The 15,817-nt window shown below is 52.7% G+C and overlaps 1 protein-coding gene across 1 annotated transcript in view; it reads right to left on the reverse strand.

The window, feature by feature from the left end:
• The window catches only part of MPPED1 (metallophosphoesterase domain containing 1), a 72,803-nt gene that overhangs the window by 14,043 nt on the left and 42,943 nt on the right, over positions 1–15,817 (reverse strand). Inside the window, exon 3 of the mRNA XM_063076304.1 lies at positions 12,109–12,334. Coding sequence (XP_062932374.1) covers positions 12,109–12,334 — 226 coding nt within the window. The remainder of the gene's footprint in view (positions 1–12,108; positions 12,335–15,817) is intronic.

A 15,817-nucleotide genomic window follows, 5' to 3' on the forward strand; every position in this document is an offset into this window, starting at 1 on the left:
TGTGACTGTGAATGTGTGCATTGCAAATGTGCACGTGTGAACGTGTGATCGTGAATGTGTGCATGTGTGAATCTGAGAGCATGTGTGTGAGTGAATGTGTGCATGTGTGAATGTGTGTGAATGTCTGATTGTGAATGTGTGAATGTGATTGTGAATGTGCGTGAATGTGTGAGAATGCATGTGTGTGTGAATGTGTGAATGTGAAAGCATGCAAGTGTGTGACTGTGAATGTGTGCATTGCAAATGTGCACGTGTGAACGTGTGATCGTGAATGTGTGCATGTGTGAATCTGAGAGCATGTGTGTGAGTGAATGTGTGCATGTGTGAATGTGTGTGAATGTCTGATTGTGAATGTGTGTGAATGTCTGATTGTGAATGTGTGTGAATGTGATTGTGAATGTGCGTGAATGTGTGAGAATGCATGTGTGTGTGAATGTGTGAATGTGTGAGAATGCATGCGTGTGTGCACTGTGTGAATGTGTGACTGTGTGAGAGTATGAATGTGTGTGTGTGTGTGTGACTGTGTGGATGTGTATGGGTGTGTATGTCTGAGTGTGTGTGAGTGCACGCGTGTGCACACGTGTGCAGCACAGCAAGGGGCAGAGAATGAGGAATTTCTTGCTGTCCCTTGGGATCTGTCCCCCATGCAGCGTGTCAGGCTCAGAATTCTAAGAACCCAGTGGAGGAAAGAGGGGAAGTGGCAACTGTGGGACCACTCACGTGGATACTGCTAGCCTCTCAGGAAGGTGCCAGCGGGCTCCCAAGCCCCCCGTGTGGCCATTGCAGGACACCCCATTTCCCTGAGGAGGCCCCAAGATCTGGGCAGCGTTCACAGTGTGTCCTAGACAACTGGCTTATGGCCACCCCTGAATGGACAAGCAATTCCCAGCTTCGTCTGGGCTCAAGACAGGGGAAGGGAAGAGAAATGCTAATTAGGTCCCTGTGGTGTCCCAGACCAATGGCTTCAGGTTCCTTATCTTATGTCACCCTCCCAGTGCCCTGTGAGGGCAGAACATGAGTCCTCTTTTACAGATCCAGGAGCCAGGCTCAGGAAGAATCCGTCACAGAAGGAACAGGAACCCAGGAGCCCAAAGCCCAGCCCTTTCTGGGTTTGCAGCCCAGCAGGGGCTGCAGGAGGGGCAGGTGCCAGGGAGGCCGGGAAGCTGCAGCCACAGGAGGTCAAGGCCGGCTGCTGCAGGAGTGACCTATGTGCCTTGGACTGGCCCCCACCACTGCCTCTTCCTAGGGCTGAAATCTTGGGTCAGGTGTTAAAGGGGAGGGAAAGTCTTTGCCTCACTGGCCTGAACAAGCTGGGGAAGGCCACAGCCTCATGCCAAAACCACCCAGAAACGCGAGGTGCGAGATGGCATGTAACAAACACCACTTTACATGTGCGGGGACTGCCAGCCTCTGGAATGAGGCCTTTGGGTCTTCATGGCCATGGGGCAACAAGAGAGGAGGCCTCGGCCGGGAAAGGGAGGGAGTTGGACCTGTGGCTCGTCCTCCTTGAAGCTGGGCCCCTGAGAGCTTCAAAAAAGAGTGGACCAGAAAAGGCCCCTGCTGACTACAGAGGGCAGGGTCCTAGCCAGAGAGAGCAAGACCCCAGACCCCCAGACCTCTAGCCGGTGATCCTGCATGGTCCTGGAAGCCCCAACAAGAATTTCACATGAAGTGGCCCCTGCCGGGCACACCCACACAGTGAGGCAGACGCCATTCTCCCTGTGGGGCCACCCCAAAACCCACTATTCCACACACCGGCCACCCAAGACCCCCCCAGATAGAACCTCACTGGGCATGAGCGTGCAATCCACAATTACAACCCCCAAACACCTCAGAGAAAATTACTGGACAGAAAAAGATTCAAAACATTTCTGAAAAGAAAGAGCAAAGGATTCTTGGTCAGGTGCTTGGTACAGAGTCCCAGACACTCCCAGTCCCCAGGCAGAACCAGGAGGAAGGACGGAGGGCCTGGGAGCCCCTTGGGGGTGGCAGTAAGCCAGGACAGAGGCAGAGAACACCTACTATTGCCACCATCACATGAATAAGTAGTCCCCGAGCTGCTGTGGGGCACAGACTTAAAATCCCCGAGCTCCTGCCCCTCCCCACCCAACAGGCCCAGGAAGGGCACAAAGGGAAGGGAAGGACGTGGAAGGCCAGGACTAGAGCCCACCCCCAGCCCATGCCGGGGCCACCTGCCCTACCCACGCCTCCCTGGGACAGCTCTGTCCCCCAGCTCCTGGCTGTATATGAACCACCATGATCGCCCCATCCCCACCTGGCCAGTCATGGACAGTAAGCAGCAGGCACGTGAATGCCCACTGTGTGCCATACAACTCACACCCATGACCTCCCTGAACACTAAGAACATGGCACAAGGGAACTACCCCTATTGCCATTTCACAGAAAGCTCAGATTCTGACCGTGGTCACACAGCTCAAAGCCACACACCAGGACGTATGCTCCAGTCCGGCCCCGCACAGCCCCTGGCGATTGGAAGAGGCTGATCCCTGAGGCTCCCGGCTCCGAGAGAGGTGCAGGGCGTCCCCAACACCCTGCTCTGCCCTGAGGTCCAGTCGGTCCTGCCAGAGGCGGCCAAACCTCCACACTGAGAATCAGGATCCGAGCCCAGACGCCCAGCAACGGGGCCGGCAGCCACTTCTCAAAGTTTAATGTCTCAGCAGGTTTAAATTCCTTCTTTCAAAATACCAGAAGTAATTAGACCAGATGGACTAGCTGCGTGCCAATTTCACTCTCTCCCTCACTCCTTTTTTTTTTTTTTTTAAATCAAGGCCGTTTTCACTTAAATGAGAACAAAAAATGCATCCAAAACCCATAAATGAATACGGTATGTATACAGAATTTTTTTTAACACTTAGGATTTTGTAACAGCTGAGTTCTTCCCGGTCTCCTGCAGTGGGTTCCCGCCCCCTTCCTCTGAGCTGCTCTCCATGAAGGCCCAAAGCCGAGTCTGCACCTAAGGGGACCACACCAGCCTCTCTGAGTGTCACAGTGACCTGGGAGAGTGGCCGCACAAACACGCAGCCCCGGTGAGACTTCCGTCCCTTCCTTGCCTAATCAGAAGGGAGATGTGGTGATAGAGCTCCTGCTGGAGAGGGCAGGGCCCTGGATCCAGGGGACAGGGAAAGGGGCATCTGGTCTTCAGCCTGGGGGTGACAGGCAGTGTGGTAAGGCAGGAGGGAGCAGAGTCAGGCCTTGCTTTAGAGAGACCAGCACAAAGGAGGAGAAGGAACCAGCAGGCCAGGAGCTGGAGGAGTGATTCAGACACAGGAACAACAGGCCAGGCCTGGATTTTAACTGAAGCCCCACGGCCTGCCATCTACGTATCCACCCACCCATCCATTCAACAAACACGTGTTATGAGGAGCCAGACACTGTACGAGGCATTGGAGTTAGAGCCACGGAAAAGAGATTCAGACTCCTTCCCTTGTGGGGCCTCAAATGTTCTAGTAGGAAGAAGAGATATTAAAGAAATCGATAGCTAGAGTAACTAAGACAATGTGGTCCTGCACTGAACTGACTGATAGAGCAGGAAAGAGAGCCCAGGTACAGACCCCCTGGGCAGGACAACCTGGCAGGGCAGTGCAGCAAGGAGGACCAACTTTCTATACGTGGTGCCGGGCCAAGCAGGTGTTCACATGGAAAAACCTATGATGGGAACCCTACCTCACACCATCAACAGTCATTCCCGGAGGATCCAACACCCAGACATAAAGGGCAAAACAACAAAGTTTCTGGAAGATGATATAGAAGTAAATCTTCATGACTTTAGAAGAGAGATTTCTTCAACAGGACACAAAATGCACTCACCACAAAGAAAAACACTAAGACATTTGACTACAGCAGAATTAGAACCTCTGTTGATCTGGAAGCTCTGCTAAGAGAGGGGAAAAGCAGACCACAGACGAGGAAAAGCGATCTGTAACATGGCAGCTGACAAAGGGCTCATCCTCACATTCAGAAGACATAAAGAATCTCCACAAACCGGTAAGAAAGACGACACGGTCATGTTTAAGAACAGGCAAAAGACTTGAGCACTTCACAAAAGAGGAAATTCAAGGGGCCAACAAACATGTGAAAAGGTTCTCAGCCTCACTGGTCATCGGGGGGGTGCAAACAAGAGCCACACGGAGCCACCAGCCACGCCTACCAGTGTGCATAGATTTGAAAGTCCTTCCATGCTCAGTGTTGGCAAGGATGTCAGGGAAGATACTTCTGGCAGGAGAAATAAACTGGCATAACCCCCTTGAAAAGCAGTTTAGCAGTTCTACCACAACCTGGGCTGCGTGTGTGTGTGTGCGTGTGTGTGTAGTGCACACACACCCAGGAGTATACATCTCTGAGCACTGAGACATGCACAGGAACGTTCATCGCAATATTATCAATCACAGTCCCAAAGCAGTGGTGGCTGGACTTGGGCAGAATGGATAAAGGAACTGGGACATATTTACACAACGCAGTCTTACAGGGAAATGAGAAAAGAGCCAATTACAAGTGCATGTGACAACATGGGAGAGTCTTAAAAATATAACATGAAGCGTAGAAAGTAGACACAATACAACCCGTACCATACGTGTCCATTCTTATAAAATTAAAAAACCAGGCAGATGCAGAGGGTATATGAAAAATCTCTGTAACTTCCATTCAATTTTGCTGTGAACCTACAACTGCTCTAAAAAAGTCTAATTTTAAAAAATTGTTTAAATAAAAGAAAAATCAGGCAGAACCAAGCTACCTCAGGATCAGGGCTGTCAGATGAAATGCACATGCTCAGTTAAATTTGGATTCAGATAAGCAATGAATAATTTTTAGTATAAGTATGTCCCAAATATTGCATGGGACATACTCATATTAAAAGGTGACTCTCCCTCTGGCTCTCACCAAACCCTCAGCATGGGGTGGTGATGGTGCCAGTCACAGGGCCCCTCAAGGACTGAGTGGGACGTGCAAACAGGCATTGCACGCGGGGCCCGGCTGCTCAGGGGGCACAGGCTGCCCACAGTCACGGGCCTGCCCCAACCTGAGCTCCTGTACAGCAGAGCTGAGCCTGATGCACCCCGGGGTCTCCAGAGCCCTGCGAAGAGCCAGGCACACGATGGCCTCACAGCGTGTGGCCTAACAAGAAGTGGAAGCAGCACACCTGACCCGTCAATCTCTCAAGCGGGGCATCTCCTGGTGGCAAGGCCTAGAAGAAAAGTTGATTGCAGGAGTTTGCTTTTTGGGTCCCCTTCAAGCTGGCTTGGAGAGTCCGCTGCTGCCCTCCCATGTCCAGCATCAAAAGGACATCTCCTGGGAGAGCGCCCATGCCTCTCTCTGCTTATGGGATGTCATCAGCTGCAGTGAGAGGAACTGTGGTCCCCTCACGAGGGTGGGGCTGAGAGGACACTGGGTCCACCATGGCAGACCTCTGCATGCATGTCCCTGGTGACAAGCAGTTCACTACTTGAAAGGCCACCTCACCTCTCCTCTGGGCTCCTGCCTATGGGAGAGTCTTCCCACAGTATGAGAACTTGTCTCCTGTCACTTCTGTCTGTGTCCCTGCTCTGCCTTCTAGGGCCACACAGATCAGGTCTGCCCTCGGCCTGGGCATCCTTGGCATATATCCCAGCCACTGTCATTATTGGGCCACTCGTAGCTGGGGTTTATTTGATTCCTGACCCTTGCCTACTGGACTGGCCATGCGTCTAATGCTGGAGAGAACATCTGTATTCCATGTGTTAGCCAACATGTGAAGGGCAGGGGACGACAAAAAGGAAAATCCTGAACATCTGAATTTAATAATGATCACAATCAGCCTTGCCACCCACGTGCTCCTAATGAGCCACCACATGCCCAGGCAGCCAACACTGGGGGAGCTGAGCACACTCAGCCCAGACCTCGACAGACAGCTGGAGGGGGTACACAACCCCACGCACCCCACGCAACACTAGGCAGAATCAGCAGCAAGGCCGGGAGGTTCTTCAGCCGTGAATACCTTTTTAAGGGCTGATTAACGTGGCTTCGAGGGGCCCAGGTGGGTCAAGGTAAGAGAGCAGAGGCCAGGCAGCCAGATCAGGCTCACTACAACCAGGACCTGGATCCCTAGGACCTCGGCCATCACCTAACCTCCCTCACCATTCTGCTGAGAGCCACTTGTGTGGCTTCTAGCATCATCCGGGGACACCAGCAACCGAGGGCCTCTCTCTGCCAAGAAGACCCTAGTGGGGAGGTGCCTGCCTCCCCACACTGATCATCTTGTGTCACCTTCCCACTTATTGGCCAGAAACCCAGGGCTAAGGGAGGCTACATGACTTGTCCAGGGCCCCACAGCAGCTCAGTGGCGAGGTTGGGACCCAACTCCTGAGCCACAGGGCCCGCTCACCATGGCAGGAATGCTGGCGAGGACATGAAAACAGTTTCTGGTGCCACCCAAGACCCGGAGGACAGAGAAAGGAGGCCACCTGTAACTCACAGGTACAAGCTGGGACACTGGGATTTCCAACGGCCACGTGGCTTCCAAGCAGAGGATTTCCTCTTCAGCCCTCAAGTTTGGAGGATCTGCACCACCACCCCACAGAGTGGGGCGGGATCCATAAGGCCCTCCTAAAGGGGGCCACAGGGAGGCTGCCGGGCCACGCCGCCTCTCTCAGGGTGGGCAATGGGTCCTCAAGCACTCCTTCCTCCTGGGGGACCCAGAAAGAAGCCACTCTACAAAGTCCTGGTTCCCAGCTGCATGATGGGGGAGGCTGAGGGTGACAGCCAAGGACCCAGGGATCCAGGTCCTGGTTGCACCGAGCCTGGTCTGGCTACCTGGCCTCTGCTCTCACCGTAACCCACCTGGGCCCTGAAAGCCACACGCAGACCTGCAGTCCCCAGAATGCCCCACGCCCACTCAAGCCTCCTGGCTGCTGCCAGACTGTTCCCTCCACTGCCACACCTCTTTGCCCAGCCTCCGTAGCTGCCTGCAGCTCTTCAGCCTCCGGCTGTCCCCAGGGGAAGCCTTTGGCATTCCAGCTCCCAGGGCCTCCCCTTCACAGCTCTTAGTGAATCAAGGAATTGGCTGTTGACGGGCTGTCTCCCACAAGATTGTAAACCCCATGAAGGCAGCAGCCATCTGTCTGTTCATACCACGTCCCCAGGTGATGAGCACCTGGTACTCAATTGATGAACGAATAAACAAATTCATCCAGGAGGTCATAGGACGTCATGTTGCTCTCCAGGCCTCAATGTCCTCCCAGGGCCAGTAAAGTCTGTGTGTCCAAAGGCTATTTATTCTGAGTATCCAGGCCTGGCACATAGCAGGTGTCTAGCAAAGGACAGGGAAATAGATCCACCCTGGAGCAGGAAGAACCAGGACCAGGAGCCTGGACAGTCACTCACTGTGGCCCTGGACAAGCTGCATCCCCACCTGGGCCTCTACTTGCCCTTCTGTAAAATGGGATAATTGTAGGCCTAGCCCTGTCTTGGGGCTAGAATAATGCTACCCCCTTCCCAGCCTCTACCCCAGGAGCACGCAGTAATAATAACCGCAACCAACTTCCAGGGCCTTCCTCTGGGCCAAGCCTTCATCTGGATGGGCCCACGCATATCTCACCACCCCCCTGTAAGGCAGGTACTATCATTTCCCCACTATACGAGGGGCCAAAGAGGCAAAGTCACCTGCTCAAAGTCACACAGTTAAAAAATGGTGGTGCCCCATTTGAGCAACCCATGCTGTGGGTCATGGTAGCAGGGACCCAGTTTCTGCAGCACACAGTCCTAGAGGGGAAGGTGGCTGCCAGAACCACTCCAGATTAATTCCATGGCACAGAAGCAGATGCAAGCAACTAGCTCATCCCAGTTGGACACGGTGAAACTTGCCGAGCAAATGAGCCCAGGTCTCATCTCCCAGCACCTGCTCCCAGCCCCAGATGGAGCCTAAAAGGAACCAGGGGGAGCTCCATGGAATGCCAGCTCCCAGCCCACATCATGGAATGGAGAGGAGGCACCATTTAGCCCTTGGTGTAAGGGCTGTTAAGTGACATCAGGCCTAAGAAGAGTCTGGCATGGGCCTGGAACATAGCAGGGGCTCCCTGGCCTCCTCTGCCTGTGACAACCCCACACCTCTTTTGGCCCCAATTCAAATAAGCCCTCCAACAGGGAGCTGTCCTGGATCTCACCAAGTCCTTCTCAAAGCTGGGTTGCACAGCCCCGCAGCCCATCACCTGGGCTCAGGTCTCTTCTCTGTCCTGCAGCCCCTCCTTCTCCCGCAGCTGGTGCTGGGCCTAGCAGGCCGTGCATGTGCACCCAGCCCAAGGGGGTCAGGAGAAAAGTGCTGCTTGTACTCAGACCCTGGAAGCAGCCAGGAACTAGAGTCCAGAACTGCGCATGCTGGAAGCCACAGAAGCCAAAAGCAGAACTACCGGTGGCTCGGGCTCGGAGCAGTTGGTAAGACCAACGGCCAGCCTCACCCAGGACTCAGGCTCGCTGCCACAGCAGTGACAGGACGTGGCCTCCGTGGGGCTTGGCTAACCCCTGCCCTTAGTTCACCCATGAGCCCAAAGGGTTCTTCACAGCCAGGTGTGGGGTGCACAGAGCTGCTCTGGGGGGAAGCGGGTGGGACCCTGAGTGACGCCTGTCAGCTTTGCCCCTCCCATTCTGTATTCCACACACTGGCTCTGCGGCAGGTAACAAGAATGACATTTCCGTTATGGACAGTGTGTCACAACAGGCACCAGGCTCAGCTGAACCCTCCATCCACCCTTACAGCCACCCTCTGGAGCAGGTTCTCTGTCACTCTCCTTTTGCAGAGGAGGAAACAGGCACAGAGAGTTTAAGTGACTCACCCAGGAGCACACGGCTGAAAAAAGGTGAGGCCAAGATTTGAGTCCAGACAGTTTGGTTCCAAAGCCATGATCTTAACCTCTACAAAATACAACTTTAAAAAAAAAAAATTGGTTTGGGGAGGTGGTGAAAATCACCAGGCAAAGCAATCTGGTCCAGATTCCCTGGCACTTAAAGGCCTCCACCTCCCCCTTTCCCCACCTGCACCTAGTGCTCCAGCCTTTCCAACACACCTGGCTCACCTCCAGGCCTTTGCTCTTGCTCGGTCCTCCTCCCAGAATGCCCTCCTTCTTATTTTTGGCCTGACTAGACTTCTTCTCTAAGCCTGGGCTCCAGTGGCCTGTCAGCCAGACTCGGCCACCTCCTCTCCTCTCCTTGTCCTTGGTACAAGCTCATCACATCCTAGTGTTTCCTAAAGGTCCTTGTCTGGGACCTCACAGACTACAGGGAGGGTTCATCGAGACCCAGTACATCGTGATGACCAGGAGATGACAGCAGGCACCTCCTGCTCTCAGGGAAGACAGGAAAGCCCAGCACCTCCCCTCCTTCCCCTGCTCCATGAGGAAGCCTTGGCAAGATAGCACCAGGTCCTAAGTCAGCCTTCAGCCTCCAGCCACGAGGAGGTCACCAGGTGGCATCTACCAGTGCAGCCCAGGGTTTTCCACATGCAGTGTGTTGGCAGTAGCTCTCCATGAAGTCCCTCCACCCACACAGGCCTCCATGTACCCCAAATCATTCCTGCCTGTGTGCTCTGGCTGACAGCACATTACCCCGTATTACCCACTCCTGGCCTGTGAATGATTTTCTCTTCCCTCAAAGCTCAAGTCATCCTGTCTCCTCCAGGGAGCCTTCCAGGATCAAGCCACACTTTCAAGTATATATGGTCTTTCTCTTCTGTGTATGGTGAAGTGGGTACCCCATTTGGCACCCCATGGCTACTGCCGGCTTGGCCTCTAAAAGCTAATCCTCCTATAGAAAGGGGTTAATAAATCAGTCTTACAGGGCTGAGTAAGGATTAGAAATAATGTTTATGGAGCTTTTAGACCAGGGCCTAGCTTACTGTAATTGCTCAGAAACAATTTGCTGCCATCACCATCATTCCCATTGCCTTATTCATCATCACCACCACCACCATCACCATCATCAGCACCATCACCATCATCACCATCACCATCATCAACATCATCATTGCCAACATCATCATAATAATCATCACCACTACCACCATCATCCTCATCACCATCATGATCACCACTATCATCATCATCACCATCATCACCATCACCATCACCATCATCACCATCACCACCATCATCATCACCGTCACCATCATCATCATCACCATCATCACCATCACCATCATCACCATCACCATCATCATCACCACCATCACCACTATCATCATCACCACCATCATCATAATCACCATCATCATCACCATCATCACCATCACCATAACCATCACCATCATAACCATCACCAATCATCATCACCATCACCGTCACCATCACCGTCACCATCATCATCACCATCATCATCATCATCACCATCACCATCATCACCATCAACATCACCATCACCATCATCACCATCATCATCACCATCATCATCATCATCACCATCACCATCATCACCATCAACATCACCATCATCACCATCACCACCGTCACCACTGTCACCATCTCACCACCATCACCTTCATCATCACCACCATTATCATTATCATCACCATCATCATCACCATCACCACCATCATCACCACCATCGCCATCACCATCATCACCATTATCAATTATCATCACTATCATCACCATCACCATCATCATAACCATCACCATCATAACCATCACCATCATCATCACCATCACCATCATCACCATCACCATCACCATCATCATCACCATCATCATCACCATCACCATCATCACCACCATCACCACCATCATCACCACCATCACCACCATCACCATCATCACCATTATCAATTATCATCACCAACATCATCATCACTATCATCACCATTAGAACCACCATCATCACCACCATCACAAATCACTACCACCATCATCATCACCATCATCACCATCACCATCATCATCACCACCATCACCATCAGCACCATCAACATCATCACCATCACCATCATCACCATCATCACCATCATCATCATCACCGTCACCATCATCACCATCATCACCATCACTATCACCATCATCACCATCAACATCACCATCACCATCAACATCATCACCATCACCATCACCACCACCATCATCATCACCATCATCATCACCATCATCACCATCACCATCATCACCATCATCACCACCATCACCACTGTCACCATCTCACCACCATCACCATCATCATCACCACCATTATCATTATTATCATCATCATCACCATCACCACCATCATCATCACCATCACCATCACCACCATCATCACCACCATTGCCATCACCATCATCACCATTATCAATTATCATCACCAACATCACCATCACCATCATCATCACCACCATCGCCATCACCATCGTCACCATTATCAATTACCATCACCAACATCATCACCACTATCATCACCATTAGAACCACCGTCATCACCACCATCACAAATCACTATCACCACTGCTCCCACGGACACACTGATCATCACACAGAATATTCACCACCAATTCTCACCTTGATCCCCACCCAGACAGGTGAACTCAATTGAGACCTGATCACTCTGTGTCCCCAACAGAGAATAAGGCTTGACATATATTTGTTTTTTAAACAGCTGTGGTCCCTGTACGGTAATCAGGCTTTGGGCCATCCCTGAAAATTCCGACTGCCTTTCCCCAGTCGGGCTGATGGACCATCACCACCGCCCACCTAGGCACCTTTTTGTGGGAGGAGGAAGACAGGCAATAAAGAAAGACTCCTACCACTATAGAATAATGGCTGAAAGCAGGGGTTCCGGAACCAACTGCTTGGGTTTAATCCCAGCTCTGTCCCTTGCTAGCTGTGTGACCTTTGGCAAGGTCCTCGCCCTCTCTGTGCCTCAGTTTCTTCACCTGTAAAATGGAGATCATAATAGTGCCTGCCCACACATGAGATCACAGAGTACAGCTGATGTTGCTACTCTCCAGTTAGATGTGGGGAGACAGGATCCACAGAGAGTGAGGGGGATGAGATCCGGTCCCAGGCCTCATGATCCAGAGCTCTCTGCTGCTTCTCCCACCCCCCACTCCCTCCGGCACTCAGCCTCAGCTCCAGTCTCGCCAGCGGCCAGGAGCCCACTCACCATGGAGAGCCGTAGATCCTGAAGCCCCGCACAGTGACCTCTGAGTCCTGCAGGTAGATGCAGTTGGTGAGCAGCGACTGCACGTTCTCGTAGTTCTCCGGCTTCAGCTTCGACACCGACGGGAAGTAGTAAAAGTCCTGCTTGATGAGGTCTGCCATGAACTCCTGGTCAAATGTCAGCTCATGGTTGCCAGCGATCACAATTTTGTACTCGTAGGGCAGACTACCTACAGAATGGACACAGACACATGGCCACCACTGTTGGCTCCTCTAGAAGCCACAGCACAGCGGGAGGGGAGCAGGTGGAAGCCACCAGAATCCCTGATTAGGGGTACCCCTGCTGCCGGCCTCCCAATCCGGAGGAGGCAGCTGCCCAATCACCAGCTGTCGGCCCCTGAGACCAGTGGGAGGGGGCTGGGCAGGCTCCTCCCCGGCCTCTGAGCTGCAGGGTGCCCAGTCTCATCCTTGGGACTTCTCTGCCTTCATTTCTTCTGTCTGGGTCACTTTTCCACTGGAAGAAGACCCTGCCCTGGACCCCCAGACCTAACTGTCACCAGCCTCACGGCCAGTCCCAGTCCCCCCTCCCCCACACCTGGGTGTCTTGGACTTTTCAGCCTCCACCTTCCAAAAGAAAGTGCAAGCTCTTTGCAGAACCCAGTTCAAACTTTTGGAGCCCTTACACTCAGGAAAAATCACAGTGACCACCCCCACAGCTGTGGAATTCAAAGTCAAAACAAAGTCTAAATGGAATCAAAACAAAAATGTCCATGTAAACCATACACTGAACTTGCAATAGTGTCACTCCATCCTGGGCAGTTCTCCCGAGGCGTGCCTCTCCTTTCTCTCTTGGGGCCATGCTTTGCAGATGCCCTAAGTAGGATGTGCTGCCTCCCGGTGATCCAGCCCTGGCTCGGTTCTGGACAGGCACCTGGCTGGGCCCTACCCACCAAGCTGGCCCTATGCAAGTCTAAGGCTACCATAGCCCCTCGGCCTCAGCAAACATCACCCGCCCCTGCCCTCCACCCCATTCATGAGCCAGCCTAACCCCAGGCTCGGGCCCCTGGCTTCCCACCTCCCACCAGCCTCAGTTACTGGGCTCCCACGGGCTGGAGAGAGCCAGCAGGGTAACTGTGGGCCCAGATTTGCATAGAAAATGAAATGTTGAAACTGAACTCAGGAGCTAATAAGTCTTTCTCCTGATGGGGAGTGCCCTGGTGGGTCAGGCAAGCAATGTGCGAAAGTGGCAGCCAGCATGGTGGCTTGGGGAGATGGTGACATTCCATGACCATTTCACAAAGAAGCAACTGTGGCCATTTCATGGAACATCTAAATGACAAGCTTTGGTTCTTGAAGGAGCGGGTAACAGAGACGCTAAACTCTGGGAATGCATCTGTTCCAGCAAGAAAGTCACTTTCTCTTGGCCTGAGTCCTTCAGCACAAATGACTCATTAGGGTCATCCCTGAGGGTTCCTGGGGTGTGCACATGCGAGCCCCTGTGAGGTGCCAGGCACTGAACCAGGCTCTAGCATCATCCCCATCCTGTGGATGTGGAAACTGAGGCTCTGGAAGCTGGGCTATGACAAGCTGTAGGACAGATGGCCAGGAGGTGTCAGAGCCGGATGCTGAGCCACACCATATGACTCCAGAACTTTCCGCTTGCTTAGGGAGAGCCCAGGAAGGAGCCCTCACCAAGGCCAGGACACAGAGCCTCATTCAGAGAGCCATGGCCACACCTCTTGCCTCCCCCTATAGAGGAGCAGGAATCCTGCAGGGGGTCCTCCAAGCTCCGGGGCAGGCAAAGAGGGAAGCGCTCTCAAGAACGGCTGCCTAAACTAACGGAGAGCCACACCTCACAATGCATCCTCTGCATTCCTGAGTGACCATGGCCTCCACAAAGTCACACACAAGGCAAAGTGCCCAGCTTTGGAGCCAGCTGACCTGAGTTCAAATCCAGGCTCTGTCACCTCCCACCTGGGCAAGTCACTTAACCTCTCTGAGCCTCGGTTTCTCCTTTGATCAAGGTGGGTGTGCTGGTGACTGACCCTTCCCAGAGGCTAAGGACGTTCTCTGGCACTGCAGGCCCCACCAAGCCCGTTCCCCGAGACTCCCTTCACTCATCGTCCTGGGGCAACAGTCAGTGGCCTGGGTGCTGCAGTGTGTCTCTCCCCAGTAACGTAACAGTCCAGGAACAGCAGAACCTTTTCCACCTTTGCCCGTCCTTGACCATGACACGAAATTCCACCTCTCCTACCATGTGAGCTTCCCGACAGGAATCAAATTCCAGAAATGCCTCTGCTCCAAATTCTGAGGATTGTTGGTCTTACTGGAAACCGATGCTCACAATACGGGATCAGATTCGGAAGACGTGCGATCAGGCTAGGCTCCCAGTAAGCGTTCTAGGAAGAACCTTGCTTCCCTAGCCCTCATGTAAGCTCCGGGGAAGGCCAGGATGAGGTTTATGGCCGTGTGATACAATAATATGCCATGGGCTGCAACTATAACATTATATCCTAATTGCAATGAAACACAGGGGTCCAGAACCCAGTTATAAACTTCCCCATGCCCCCACCCCCCAGTTGGGACCTGCATATCTGACCAGCCACATGCCCTATGGCCATGACAAATGGCTGCTGGACAACCACCCAATTCCCAGTCTGGCCATGAAGGATGGGCCAGGGCAGTGGGGAGGGGAGCCCAGAGGCAAGAGAGTTTTCTGCAACACAGACAGAAAACCACAATCTACTCATCACTGGCTCACCAGCCACTCCAGACTTCTTTGAAGGTTTGAGAAAACAGTGTTCTCTCTTCTTGGGTGTTTATCAACTCCTGGAGGCCATGAGGACATGGCAGGCCCTGGGTCTTGGCTCTGGCAGCCTAGGTCCCAGACCCAGCTGTGCTACTAACCAGCTCCATGACTTAACCTCCCTGCGCCTCTGCTTCCTCACCTGTAAAATGGGAATTATGATGCCTACCTTGCAAATCTGTTCTGGTATTACAGAAGATATTGAAAGGAAATGAACAAAAACTTTGGATGTTAAAAATATGTTTAGTCAGCTTCCCTGGGCAAGAGTTTGCAAACTAGAAACCTGTGGGACAGACCTGCCTGCAGACATTTTATTTGGCACAACGGTTTTTTTATTTGAATTTGTTGCAAACATTAAAATTTCAAGAGAATCTCAATAAAACGTCATCGTTTTCTAAAAAATAAATAAATAAATAAAATTTAACATCTGGCAATCCTGGCCCCATCACGAAATGTTGAGTGTCTGTTCCCCCTTGCACCGAATGAAAACGTCCGGTTTTCCCCAGTCACCACCTGTCCCTACTACTCACACTTGGGCCACTTCACTCGATTTAAGGTACTGCCCACTCCCGGTAGGCATTTGGGTTTCTGGCCTTTGCTGTGGTCCCTGGAGACATGAAGGGAACAGGCCTGGCTTCTGGCTGGGGGACTTCCACTCGGGCCATGGGGATGAGCTCTCCAAGCCCCTCCCCACCTCCCTCATCCTCCTGTTTTTCATCACAGCTCACCCGGGCCCAGGGGTGCTGAGCGGTGTGTTTGTTACTCCCGCAGGCAAGTTCCAGGAACACGGGAGTAGGTGTGTTTGCTTCACCCATCTCTGTCCCCAGCAGGCCCCAGCAGAAGACTGGCAAACAAAGACACCAAGAGCACCACAGCACGACACAGCAGAGAAACCCTCTACAGCGGT

Source organism: Cynocephalus volans, chromosome 12, assembly GCF_027409185.1.
Source record: "Cynocephalus volans isolate mCynVol1 chromosome 12, mCynVol1.pri, whole genome shotgun sequence".
In the NCBI taxonomy this organism is placed as follows: domain Eukaryota; kingdom Metazoa; phylum Chordata; class Mammalia; order Dermoptera; family Cynocephalidae; genus Cynocephalus; species Cynocephalus volans.